Source organism: Maniola jurtina, chromosome 2 (genome assembly GCF_905333055.1).
Source record: "Maniola jurtina chromosome 2, ilManJurt1.1, whole genome shotgun sequence".
Classification (NCBI taxonomy): Eukaryota; Metazoa; Arthropoda; class Insecta; order Lepidoptera; family Nymphalidae; genus Maniola; species Maniola jurtina.
This window is the reverse complement of record NC_060030.1, coordinates 6450712-6463194: the sequence shown is the minus strand read 5'-3', so window position 1 is coordinate 6463194 and position 12483 is coordinate 6450712. Positions and strand designations below refer to the sequence as shown.

The 12483-nt window shown below is 35.3% G+C and overlaps 1 protein-coding gene across 1 annotated transcript in view; it reads right to left on the bottom strand.

Moving 5' to 3' along the window:
• Positions 1 to 51: 51 nt before the first annotated feature.
• Positions 52 to 12483, bottom strand: part of LOC123870022 (dynein axonemal heavy chain 8) — a 50033-nt gene continuing 37601 nt past the window's right edge. Inside the window, exons 76-90 of the mRNA XM_045913181.1 lie at positions 11839 to 12081; positions 11475 to 11610; positions 11137 to 11290; positions 10809 to 10928; positions 10385 to 10445; positions 9989 to 10168; positions 9432 to 9630; positions 8913 to 9174; positions 8320 to 8559; positions 7779 to 7946; positions 7553 to 7694; positions 6679 to 6868; positions 6237 to 6358; positions 1011 to 1172; positions 52 to 330 (exon numbers count right to left, since the gene is read on the bottom strand). Of these exons, the coding sequence (XP_045769137.1) occupies positions 205 to 330; positions 1011 to 1172; positions 6237 to 6358; positions 6679 to 6868; positions 7553 to 7694; positions 7779 to 7946; positions 8320 to 8559; positions 8913 to 9174; positions 9432 to 9630; positions 9989 to 10168; positions 10385 to 10445; positions 10809 to 10928; positions 11137 to 11290; positions 11475 to 11610; positions 11839 to 12081 (2505 nt within the window). The 3' untranslated portion in view covers positions 52 to 204. The remainder of the gene's footprint in view (positions 331 to 1010; positions 1173 to 6236; positions 6359 to 6678; positions 6869 to 7552; positions 7695 to 7778; positions 7947 to 8319; positions 8560 to 8912; positions 9175 to 9431; positions 9631 to 9988; positions 10169 to 10384; positions 10446 to 10808; positions 10929 to 11136; positions 11291 to 11474; positions 11611 to 11838; positions 12082 to 12483) is intronic.

The window sequence follows — 12483 nt, the reverse complement described above, 5'->3', positions numbered from 1 at the left end:
TTTTATTTTATCAAGCGACATTCAATTAAATAAATAATAATAATACTATACTAAAAGTAAAAAGAGTACCTAATAAAAACTATATAAAAATAGTGACTGACAAGTTCAAGTCTTGAAGATATTGGAAAATATCATTATACTAAAATTCCCATTTTGACGTAAAGCACTCTGCAGCGATACAAGTGTTTCTTGATAAACACCACTTTACTTGATATCACACAAAATGGCCACCCCTCTCAGTATCCAGTGATCAGGGTTCTTAATTGTAGGTAGCCACAACGGGGTTATAAATGTTAAACCCGTACGGAAAGGTTTCTTATATACTGGGCACTAAAACAAAAATATACTGATTAAAGACACTTTAAGGTAGGTTAATAGCTATTGAATGTAAGGGATAATGTTTTTTACAATCAAAAGTTTCATTAGATAGACCCTATGTTGCACTGAAGCAATGGGGACGATGCGACCATTCTTCTTTATAGCCATTTCTTCATTGCTGAGGGTTGTGTCTCCTTTCTATTAATCACATAATGGCAGGAGCTCTCTTGGGATAGTAATGCGGTGAATTCCCAGGTATTTCCGCATACAACATCTCACTAAGAGAACTCCTAAGTTTACACTATACTTGGGGTTTATCAGCTGATGTTAGTGATAATAACTGGGGCCGATTGCTTAACATGCTCTCCGAACCATGGAGGGAATAAAAGGCCAAATACAGACCTCCAAAGCGGTCACGCATCCAGTTAGCGACTTGGGTCAACGTTGCTCAACAATCGCAATCGATTGATACGAGTTGTCACAACTAGACCGCACGTCTCTCTGTGACCATAACTTTTTGCAGAAAGTAACATTTTGTTATTGTTAAAAATAGATACATTTTCTTTTCATTGCAGTAGGTTGTAGCAGTCATCGAGTGGATGGGATTGATTGGAACAAAGGATTGTGACACATCTTACTGCGTTCGGTGCTACAACTGTAATGAAATAACATTGTGACGTGATATTGCTGACCTGATAAAGCTTAGGGTCTTTAGGCGCAGTAGAGTTGATAGCGTAGACGTGCACGACTGGTAGTTGCGTATACAGCACTTTGAGTGTCGACTCGCACAGGCGCAAGTTGCGGCGATCCCATCCTGCACCGTCGAGGAAAAGGCCGTGTACGAACACGCCCTCCTAAAAATTTGAAATCTATAAGTATAAAAATTTAGAGCCACTTGCAGCAATCTTTTAAATCAAAGTTAAATTTTCTATTTCTGTCTGGTTTTTTTCTGGAATAAAATTCGCAAAAATTGACCATGTTACAAAAAGGCTGAACTAGCTGACTTGAATAAAGTTCATACTCTGGTACTCGAGGAACGGGACCAACTCCAGGATGCAGTTGGCTCATTCAATCAGTGCATCCAAACATACGATGAGGCTCTTAGCAAGATTTCTATGTTAGAGAATGAATTGAGTAGGGCTCAGAAAACAATTGATGACCTTCAGTCTCAATTGCAAAGTTATGAAGCAAAGGACACAAATAACTTATATGACGAACTGCTCACTTCATCCTCAATAGCGCCAGTAATGACCATCGATCTGACATGTGACAGTCCTTGTGCTAGTGATACTAATCCACTACGGGAAGATAACTTAGTAAACTTAAATAGCCATAATAAAATAAAAAAATATATTAAACTTAACAAAATTATCAGGAAAACACAAAGATTGACAAAATGTCATAAAACCTATACAAGAAATATTTCATCATTACAAAAGGAACGTTCCCAATTAGTAAATAAGCTTGATGCTTGTTGCATATCCTTAACTGAACTGCAGAATAAATATGATGTGGATGTTCAAACCCTAAATGATGAAATTTCCAAATTGACTCAGTCTCTTCATAAAGTTACCGACCTATACGAGCTGTCACAAAAACAGGTCCATGAGCAAATACTGGCAGCGGACCAATTGTTAACATTAAGTAACTACAACATGGCTCGTTTTGAGTCATTAACAAATAGGTATGATTGTTCTCCAAATGTACCTATAATTTGCCAAAATAGCTCTACAGTGCTCCCTGTGAAAGCAGATACTTGCCCAGAGCAGTGTAGCATAGATGTTACGGTTCCTTCACCAGACAATATGAATCCCTCAACTAAGCCAATAAAACAAACTGTAATTATTTCTGACAGCTTAGGTAGAGGGCTCGGCTCCATGATGAGCTATTACTTAAAGCATTCAGTGATTAATAGATGTTCCCCTGGTGCTACTTTTTACCATTTAATTAATAATTTAAATGAAAAATCATTGGATAGCAATACAAATGTCATATTGTTGTTTGGGGACGGTTTACAAGTCAAAAAACAACAGATTGTAAAATGCATTCAAAAATTACTAATTTTACATGAGAAAACCAAATGTAAATTTGTCTTGTGTGCCTTTCCTTATTCTGGTACATTTAATAAACAACAAAATGAGAATATACATACATTAAATTTGAAAATGTATAATCTGACAAAATATTATAGCGAAGCTATTTCTTACTTTGATATTAATAGTTTTACTAATAAGTTTAGATTGACCGGTGACAGTATGCATCTTCCAAAGAGATGCAAGATGCATATTGCTTCACTATTAGCATATAATTTAAATGATTCAGTTACAAGTGTTGTAACAAAGTCTCTTGACTCTTATACAAACCGTACGTCTAGTACTAATATTTTCTGTATTGACTCGAGTACTTCCAGTACTAATATTTCAATTATTGACTCAAGCAATGGTTTATGTACTATTAGGAACCCTATTGCTTGTTTAAACTAGATAGTAAGACAACGGAGGAGCTCTGTAAAATGAATACTGTACATCAAAACATACAGAGCCTCACCGGCAAGGATGGTAAAAATTTTAAATCAAGTAGTAATACAACAGACAAGCAATGTATGATTAATCTTGTACACCAAAATATACAGGGCTTGTCTGGAAAAGAATATGAAATTGAACTTTTTATAAAAAAATTAGATATCGATATTCTATGCCTTACTGAGCATTGGCTCAATAGTTATCAATTAATTGTCAATCTTGGAAATTATTCATTGTCAAGTGCGTTCACAAGAAAGAAGGCTATTCGCGGAGGATCTATGATAATAACCCGCAACAACATTAATTACAAGGAACGAAAAGACATTCTTAATCTTTCGGTTGAACGCACTATTGAGCTGTCCTGTGTTGAGCTGGAGCGATATATTATAGTTTGCGCATACCGACCTCCTTCGGGTGACTTTTCTCTGTTTGAGGACGTTATGGAGGAGGCACTGAGGCGGATATGTAGGTCATCAAAAAAAATATTGATTTGTGGAGACTTTAATATTGATATTTTACTTCACACCTCCTTTACAGACAGATTACTTAACTTATTTAAAAGTTTTAATTTAGAAAACATTTTTGTTGAGCCCACACGTGTAACTGCAACTTCAGCTACTTGTATTGATAACATTTTTGGTGATTGTAAAATTGTTAAAAAATCCATTATCACCACTCTTAGATCCGACCACTGTGGACAAATGATATCTGTTCCCAGCTCTCAACAAAATATAATAAAAGTTATAAAGTATAGGCCAGTCACCACCAAAAAAGTAAGGCAATTCAAACTCAATATTTTATCTACTTTACCTACAATTGACCTTACACAGGGTGGTCCGGATGAACTCTATAAAGCTTTTTTTAGCTGTATAAACTCCCAATTTAATTGTATTTTTAAAGTCATAGAAAAAAGATTGTTTAAAAATCTTAAATTTAGTGAGTGGGCTACTGCTGGCATTTATAAAAGTAGGAACAAGCTGTTTGACTTGTATGCAGAAAAGCAATATAATTATACCCCAACATTTGTTCAGTATGTAAGAAATTATTCAAAATTATTTAGAAATGTTTGCATACAAGCTAAGTCAATTCACATAAAACAGAAAATTATTAATTCTGATAATAAAATCAAAGCAGCTTGGGATATCATCACAGATGAAACTGGGAAACGTAAAGTGGAAAATAATAAATTGGAACTTAAAATTAACAACCATATTACTGACTCCGACTTAGAAATAGCAAACGTATTTGAGGACTTTTTTCGAAACATTCCAGTAACCACTACCAGTTCCCTTAACTCGTCGCCAACGGAAGCCTACACTCTTCTAAGGAGCAATGTTTCTGAGTGCAGTGTATAATTTAAATTTGAACACGTTACCCCATATGATATTGTTAAAGTATTCAAATCGCTACAGTACAAAAAAACCGGAGACCTATGGGGAATTTCAGTAAAAGTAATCAGCAATATTATTGATATTGTTGCTCCATATCTTACTCTAATCTTTAATGAGTCCGTAGATTCAGGATCCTTTCCAGATCTTATGAAATACAGTAAATTAATTCCTCTTTTTAAATCGGGTAGTAAAACTGACCCAAATAATTACAGGCCAATTTCAATTTTACCGACTTTTAGCAAGATATTTGAAAAAATTATGCTCAACCAACTGCTCCAGCACTTTAATCTGAATAAATTACTTCATTCGGAGCAGTATGGTTTTACTAAAGGTCGATCAACAATCGATGCGGGCGCAATGCTTTTAAAGCATATATTCGATGCATGGGAGAACTCACAGAATGCTATTGGAATTTTCTGTGATTTGTCTAAAGCATTCGATTGCGTTTCGCATGAGACTCTCTTGGCTAAATTGAACCACTATGGAATCAAAGACTCTGCGCTTAGTCTCATTGCGTCCTACCTCAGTGATCGTATACAAACTGTATGTGTAAATGATGTGAAGTCATCCGGATCAGCCTCACTAATGGGTGTTCCACAAGGCTCTATCTTAGGTCCCTTCATGTTTTTGGTATATATAAACGATTTACCATATTTCGTCCAAAATGATTGCGATATTGTACTATTTGCTGATGATACGTCTTTGATTTTTAAAGTCGATAGAAATTATAATAATTTTGACGATGTAAATAGAACCATATCGCAGGTTACTCATTGGTTTACTGTTAATAATTTGCTTTTAAATGCAAAGAAAACTAAGTGTGTCGAATTCGCATTGCCCAATACTAAGACGGCAAATGATTTTAATTTAATGGTAAATAAGGATATGTTGAAAGTAGAAGAAACTACCGTGTTCCTAGGGATAACTTTAGATGCAAAGCTTCAATGGAACGCCCATATATCAACACTTGCTGGTAAACTCAGCTCTGCTGCTTACGCTGTTAGAAAGATTCGACAGATAACTGATGTGGAAACTGCAAAAATTGTATATTTTGCCTATTTTCACAGTATTATGTCTTACGGAATCTTACTATGGGGTAAAGCGGCAGATATTGGAAAAATTTTCGTATTACAAAAAAGGGCAATACGCGCAATCTATAATTTAAAACCGCGCGATTCCCTACGAGAGAAATTTAAGGAAATAGGTATTCTTACAGTAGCTTCTCAATATATTTACGCTAATATAATTTTTGTACGACAAAACATTCATAGTTACAAAAAAATCGGTGATTTCCACGACCGGCAAACTAGAAACCGTAATAGGCTCGCATATCCTACGCTCCGCCTCAGGAAAGTGGGAAAATCGTTTGTGGGAATGAGTGTAATATTTTATAATAAAATTCCACAATCAATTTTAGACTTGCCTTTACACAAGTTTAAAAAATCTATTAAAAGTATGCTCCTGGAAAAAGCTTATTATACAATCGAAGATTATGTAAATGACAAAAAAGCTTGGATTTGATTCGCTCCAGCAATATACGGCGCTGCAATTGCTTGTATACAGTATGGCATATTATTGTAAATTGTACATTTGAAAAGAGCAACCGCCGAGTTTCTTGCTGGTTCTTCTCGGTAGGAACAGCATTCCGAACCAGTGGTAGATTATTTTGACGATTCAAAAGCACTTGTAAAAGTTTAATTGAATAAAAATAATTTGAATTTTGAATTTTTTTTGAATTTAACTAAATCAGACTAAGCAGTTTGGTGCAAATGGGCCTTAGATAAACTGTTGTATTATTGTCAGGATTTTTAAAAGTAGGTATAATGCACAAAGAAAAGGAGAATATTTTTATGAAGATTTAAGATTGTAATTTATTACAGACGACGAGAAGAAGTTGGAAAGAGATCTCAATGATTAAATAGGGTTAAATTTTAGCCATATTCAGTTATTCACTGATCTGACTAAATCAGTATCCAAATTTAATAGAAAAAGGAATTTTACTAACGTTAGGTGGTGCCTTAATTTCGTCTAACATAAATTTGGTCACATCGTTGTGGAGAGCGACCATGTCCAGCGCCCATCCCTTATGCGCTCTGGTTACTTCTTGACGCATAGCCGTTAAAAACCCTAAAAAAATCAATCTAAGTAATTGTTTGAAGTACTGATTATACATCTAAGTCGTCGCCATTTTCTAAAATCGATTGGGCACATTCAAAAATCGCATCTTCATTCAATGTATGTACCTAATTTATTTATAAGTGGCGAATGGCAGAAAGCTGGTGTTGAGGTAACGCGTGCGCACGTCATGTCCTAAGTCTATGAAAAATGTGTCCTCAACATCTTCTACTCAAAGCACAAACAGTAAAAAAAAACTGAAAAGTTTTTAATAATTGCTAAAGAAAACATTATACACGAAGAGTTGAAATATTAAAAAATAATTCATTTACCTTGAGGATTGAAGAATCCAGTCATCCAGAATGAAAAGGGTCTAGCTTGGAAGCACCACGTGGAAAACTGTATGTTCCGTTCCAAAAACTCGGTGAACCAGAAACCGAGTGTGGACGATGACCAAGAACCCTTTTGCCAGATTTTCGGCACCTTCGCGTCATAAATGCTATCGAGGGAGTCCCTGAGAGCCTGCAATTCAAAAATGTAAATTATAGGCCCATGGTACACACTACTCGGCCTGATAAAGGAATTTGAAAAGCGATAAATCTAAATTAAAAATTAAGGTGCATAATACAAAATTATAGATACACCTCTATAGGTAGTGAACTGAAGTAATTAAACTGCTAGATTTCAATTCCATGTATTGATATATTGTCGTATATAATAAGTTTTGTAGGATTTTGATGGGGATTCTTATTTGTTACTTGTTTAAAACATACTGACAAAAGGAGATTTTGAGAAAAGAACTTTATGAGAAAAGAGCATTATGAGAAAAAGACATTTTGAGGAATGACAAAAAGGAAATTAAGTACGAGAGACGACATTTGTGAAAGGGCCATTATGCGCTTAGACTATCTAAGTCGACTCCTTAGGCCTTATACATTGATTTCATCACCAAAAAAATTCTACAATAATGATAATTATTCTGAAGAATGTATTTTTTTAAATCTTAATTTATAAGGTAAAGCTAATCAGTAAACGAATAAAATACTAAAACAGATTACACTATCTATGCATGCTATGGACCTATTCAAAAACGATAAACAATTAAAATTATTAGTTCTGAGTCGTAACACCGCATAGAGTTCGTTGTAATGAACTTTGCAATAAAGTACATAGGTAATTAAGCACTGTTAAAATTTAAAAAGGTACCTCATTCATGATGATTGTTCCGTCAATAGCGAGAAGTAAATCTTTAAGCGTAGTTCTCACTAATGTTATTACTTTTTGCATCCTGTCAATCTCTTGCCTTAAGAATATTACCATTGAGTTCAGAATACCGTAGAACCTCAACCTGTATTTAAATAAAAATAAGCCCAGTTAAATACGAGTCACACACTCTTGCCATGCTGCCATCGTGCTTAAGTTAACAGCTTACCTCTCTTTAACCTCGTGAGGATCGAAGTTAGGTGGTACTTTTTCTAGCATCTCTTTACTTTGCCTGTACACTGAAGCTTCCCGAGTTTCGCCACCACCGGAACTAGATTCCTTCGGTTGAATTGATAAGATTGTATCGAGCAGTTCCTGAGTCAGATTTCTTTGATAGCTGTAATATTATCGTTGGTTTTATAAAATTACTAATTCAATTTACTAGGTTGATTGCCACACCAGATTCATCACTATTATCATCGTCAACTGATTGGTGTCCACTGCTGAACATGAGAGAGGGGGATGGTATTCTTTCAATGCTGCACTTTCTGGCGCGAGGTTGCCATTAAAGTACCTTAGGACCCCGAAGTGTATTGATTTTTCAATCTATGTGCCTCACCCATTGCCACTTTAGCTTCGCAATCCGCTGAGCTATTTCAGTTACTGGTTCTCCTACGGATACAACATAGTTCTCTCCATCGCCCGCTGAATGACTCTGAGCTTACAGAAATCAAAAGAGCCACGTGTATGTAGCTTTATAAAGTACTTACGTTATATCAGCGTTTGTGTGCAAACCATAAGCTTGAGGCGGATCAGTAGTCTTCATCTTCTCAATTTCTTCAATGTATTCTGGAATATTCTTGAACTTCATGATACCGTAGTTCTTATAAAATTGGAAGTCGTCAGAGAATAGTTGTTCTGTCAACCATACTTTACAGAATGTGCTCAGCAGACGATTATCATAATCGTCCGTTACACGGCCACCATACTGCACAGCTGACACCATGTAACTAGATAACATAAGAAAGAAGTAATAAAATTTTGGCGTCGTCACCCCAAGAAAGACCTTTCTTGGCAAGGACTGCAACAGAACACGTTGTTTTGACGCTTGTAACCAGTGTCGGCGTGGTTACCAGCTACCAGCAACTCACTTGAGAATTTAAATCATCCGTCTATCTACTGAGAGGTCTCAGCGTAGCATGCTAAGAACATGCTTATTCACTCTTCCTTCATTTATATTAGCCGATTAAAGCCCCAATTGGATTGGGTGTCTCAATATGGGTAATGGACGATGGTTTTCTCTAATAAAGCCTAACTAAAAATTGATAAGTAAGTAAATAATTATGTTTCTCTAAAAACTTACCGTACTGTAGTCCAACTAACACTCTGACCAGGTTCCAACATATCCAAGTGATTCTGTACGAACATACAAGAAGCCAACCAATCCGCCGAGTTAAACTCATAAGGTATATTCCAGCCCAGAGGTCCAAACTTGCGTCGTTCTTGCACCACAGTGTGCAGGAAAGAAATCGTGTATATCATTGGCAGGTAGAAAGCACTGTCACTGTAATCGAGGAAGTCTTGACTCATGGAATCGTACGTCCTCATCAATCCAGCCTTTATTCCTTGACGGAAGAAACAAAATCGTGAATGTAAATTGGCTATTACAGAAATAATCATGAGTGAATTTAATGAAATTTAATGTGGATACACTTTACAAAACTGTACTAATTGTTGGTCGACTACTTATCAGATAAAAATCCCTAAACAATTTAGTCAAAAAAGTGCCAGTGAAACTTTGTAGTTTCAACAGATCCAGACTTAAAAACTTTACAACTCAAAAATACGAAAAACGTAAAGAGCATGTATGTAACTTAATCACCTGATGGGGGTTCACAAGTATATTTTATAGACATTTGGAGAAGTGTAATAGGGAACTTTTCGTGAACTTCCGTTGTGATCCACAGTCTGAATGTTTCGTGAACTTTTTCTGGTTCTTTTTCCAATTCAGAAAATTGTTCCATAACCTCAACCATGTACTCTAAGCCTAAATGGCAATTCTGGAGTAGCACCCACAATCCCTGTTTAAAAAAAAACAATATGATTTGATAAGACGAATCAAGACATTTATTAAAAAAAACGTCTAGTTAATCGCATAATGGCTTAAATTAATATCAATAAGTTACTTGGTAACGTTATTATTTGAAGAAATTGTCTGGTCTTTTCCGACAGTTAACTCTACAGTTAACTCGACTATAGCAGTCAATGTGGGAATCACTGCTACATTCATCGTCACAGCATTGAATATTAAGTATCTATTCTGAACCAGTGAACTATCAATAAACTGTTTAATTCCGTCTTAAATAAACATAAAAAAATTGAAAATGGCACGTAATATAAGCAGTTTCTTTAAGTTTAATTGATCGATGGTATATTTACCTCTTTGAGAGCGCGGTCTATGAGCTTCCTAGCATGAACCTCCTGTCCCTGGCCCATCGATATAGACGAGCAAAGGCATTCCAGACGTTTGGCCGTTATCTCGATGGACGGCGTAGGATCCGAACCCATGGATAAATACCCGATTAGTGGTACCAGAGGTCGAGACTCTATCACCATTGCCTATAATATAATCATTATTGCGATAATGGCAATCATCATTCTTATTGGCTGATTACTCTTACTTCAGTTATATGTTCTTTAACCCACTAGTGTAAGAGTACGAATTAATAGAGATTGTTACAAGTTACCAATTCAAGAAAACTACTTATTTATCTTTAAGAGATTAAATCATTCTAAAATATCAAAAATATTATACGAATTGAGAAATACTTTTACCTCGTAATTCACAATAACAGCTTCAGAATATTTGGCACCCATAGAATATGTTACATATTTTCTAAAAAAAAATACATTCAAAACATTATTATTTAGATTATTATGGTGTTAAGTGATTAGAGGTTCTATATCAGTCAATTCCGTAAATCATGAGTGATGAATGACTGATGGAGCAGAGATTTATCCAGATCTCAGTCGTGCAAACACCAATCATTGCATTTCATTCCGGCCTTGACGTGTATCCTAGACCATTTAAAAATTATGGTAAGTATTTTATTTAGTGACTGGCTATGGAGGACGGTAACTACTTAACCAAATGACTTGTCACTCTCAACATTGGCTGTAGCAAAACCTATGACAAATGGGGGGTCTATTTGTCATAGGTTTTGCTACGAGTCTACTCGACTAAATTGAATGTACTCACAAGCTCTGTGCCAAAGCTCGATCAGAACACCAAGCTCGTACAATCAAGAGTTTACGAAAAACGTCCAAAGTATGATATCCATCAGGCAGTGGTTCGTCTTCAGGAGCTTCCTTATCAAACCTTCAATATTATTTTTGATATGAAATTAAATTAAATATACGCAGTTTATTTTTAGAACTATGATTATACCCGTAATGTTAATGTGTAAACTGGAAGAGGCCTTTTGCTACATGCATCTTTATTTACAAGAAGGTCTCAGCCACATATACAGGTGGCAGTTGGCTCATACAAGGGTATTAAATTATCAAAAAATACGTTACATACGTACCAAGCTTTCCAACCTTTTTCATTATTATTAACCTGCTCTAGTATATTAGTGAACTGACGCAGTGTAGCTAATTGCACTAGATTCAGCCATGACATATCGGTTATCCATTTAAATGGTTTTGGAGGGCAGGCATTTAAATCCAACGCTGCACCACCTATGTCATTTAAAAAAATTTAGATATTTGTTACTCATTCAATAGAAGCGATTATTTTATTTAACAATCAATATATCACGACTGTTAAATTAAGCACTCAAAATTAAGAACTCAAAATATAGCAGTTATCTCGACCAAAATAACTAACATAATCTCAAACATTAACAATAATTCTTCCATTTACCTTTAATAAATGTCTGAAATTCATCATAAGTCACATATTCTCGTTGAAGATCAATCTTCAAAGTTAAGAGCAATGTAAACAAATACTTGTGCTTCTCATAAAAACCACGACTGATGTATTTCCATACATCATACGTCTGGATCAAAATAAGAGATATCATTATTACTTTATTTATACGAAACGTTGTATTCTTTACAACTATAGGCAAAAAGTTATGAAAGAAAAGTAACCTAAGTAACTGAATACAATTCTTCCGAACGGACGAAACTTAAGTACACGAGATAGATCTAGTAAAATACTGCTGTCGTTTATGGTGAAGATTGGATTCCGCTAGTCTTATATTTAAAAAAATGATTTCACTTACCAAATACTCGATAATGAAGCCGATTCTCTTGAAAGTAATAAGGCTTTGCGGAGACCGCTCCATGGATATATCAAATCTTTCGAGGAATTGCGCGAGTGAGGTCTGATACATATTGCATACGAGGGACATATTACATATGAGGAAGTATAGCACGGAGCCGCGCGTCGCTACCGGCCTGAACTCCTCACGGGCAACGTTGATCTTCAATTCAGTTTCTTTTGCCGTGTCTAATTTTTCTTTTACCTAAAAGTTAATGCAAAAGGTACAACATTCTTACCTGGAAAATATCTATTCAATCTAGATTTGAAGGTATCTATATTAAAGTTGGAGAGGGAAATAGAAACAAGAAGGGCATATCCATATTCTAGCGATTTGAATCACAAAAGAGGAAGCAAATCACAGTTGTAGGAAGAGTACTGTGAATTTAACCATACATCAACGATTCTAAAACGATAATCACAAGTTCCGTGCTATCGAGATGACAGATTCGTAAAATGCAGGATATGGCAGGAACAAGTTAGTCATTCAATATAGAATCATCAAAATCCATTCAGATGATAGGACGAAGAAGGTATAAAGGCTGTTTCTGAATTTCTGATAGTGATTTTCTCAACTACTATTTCCCTTGAATTTATAATATCCTCT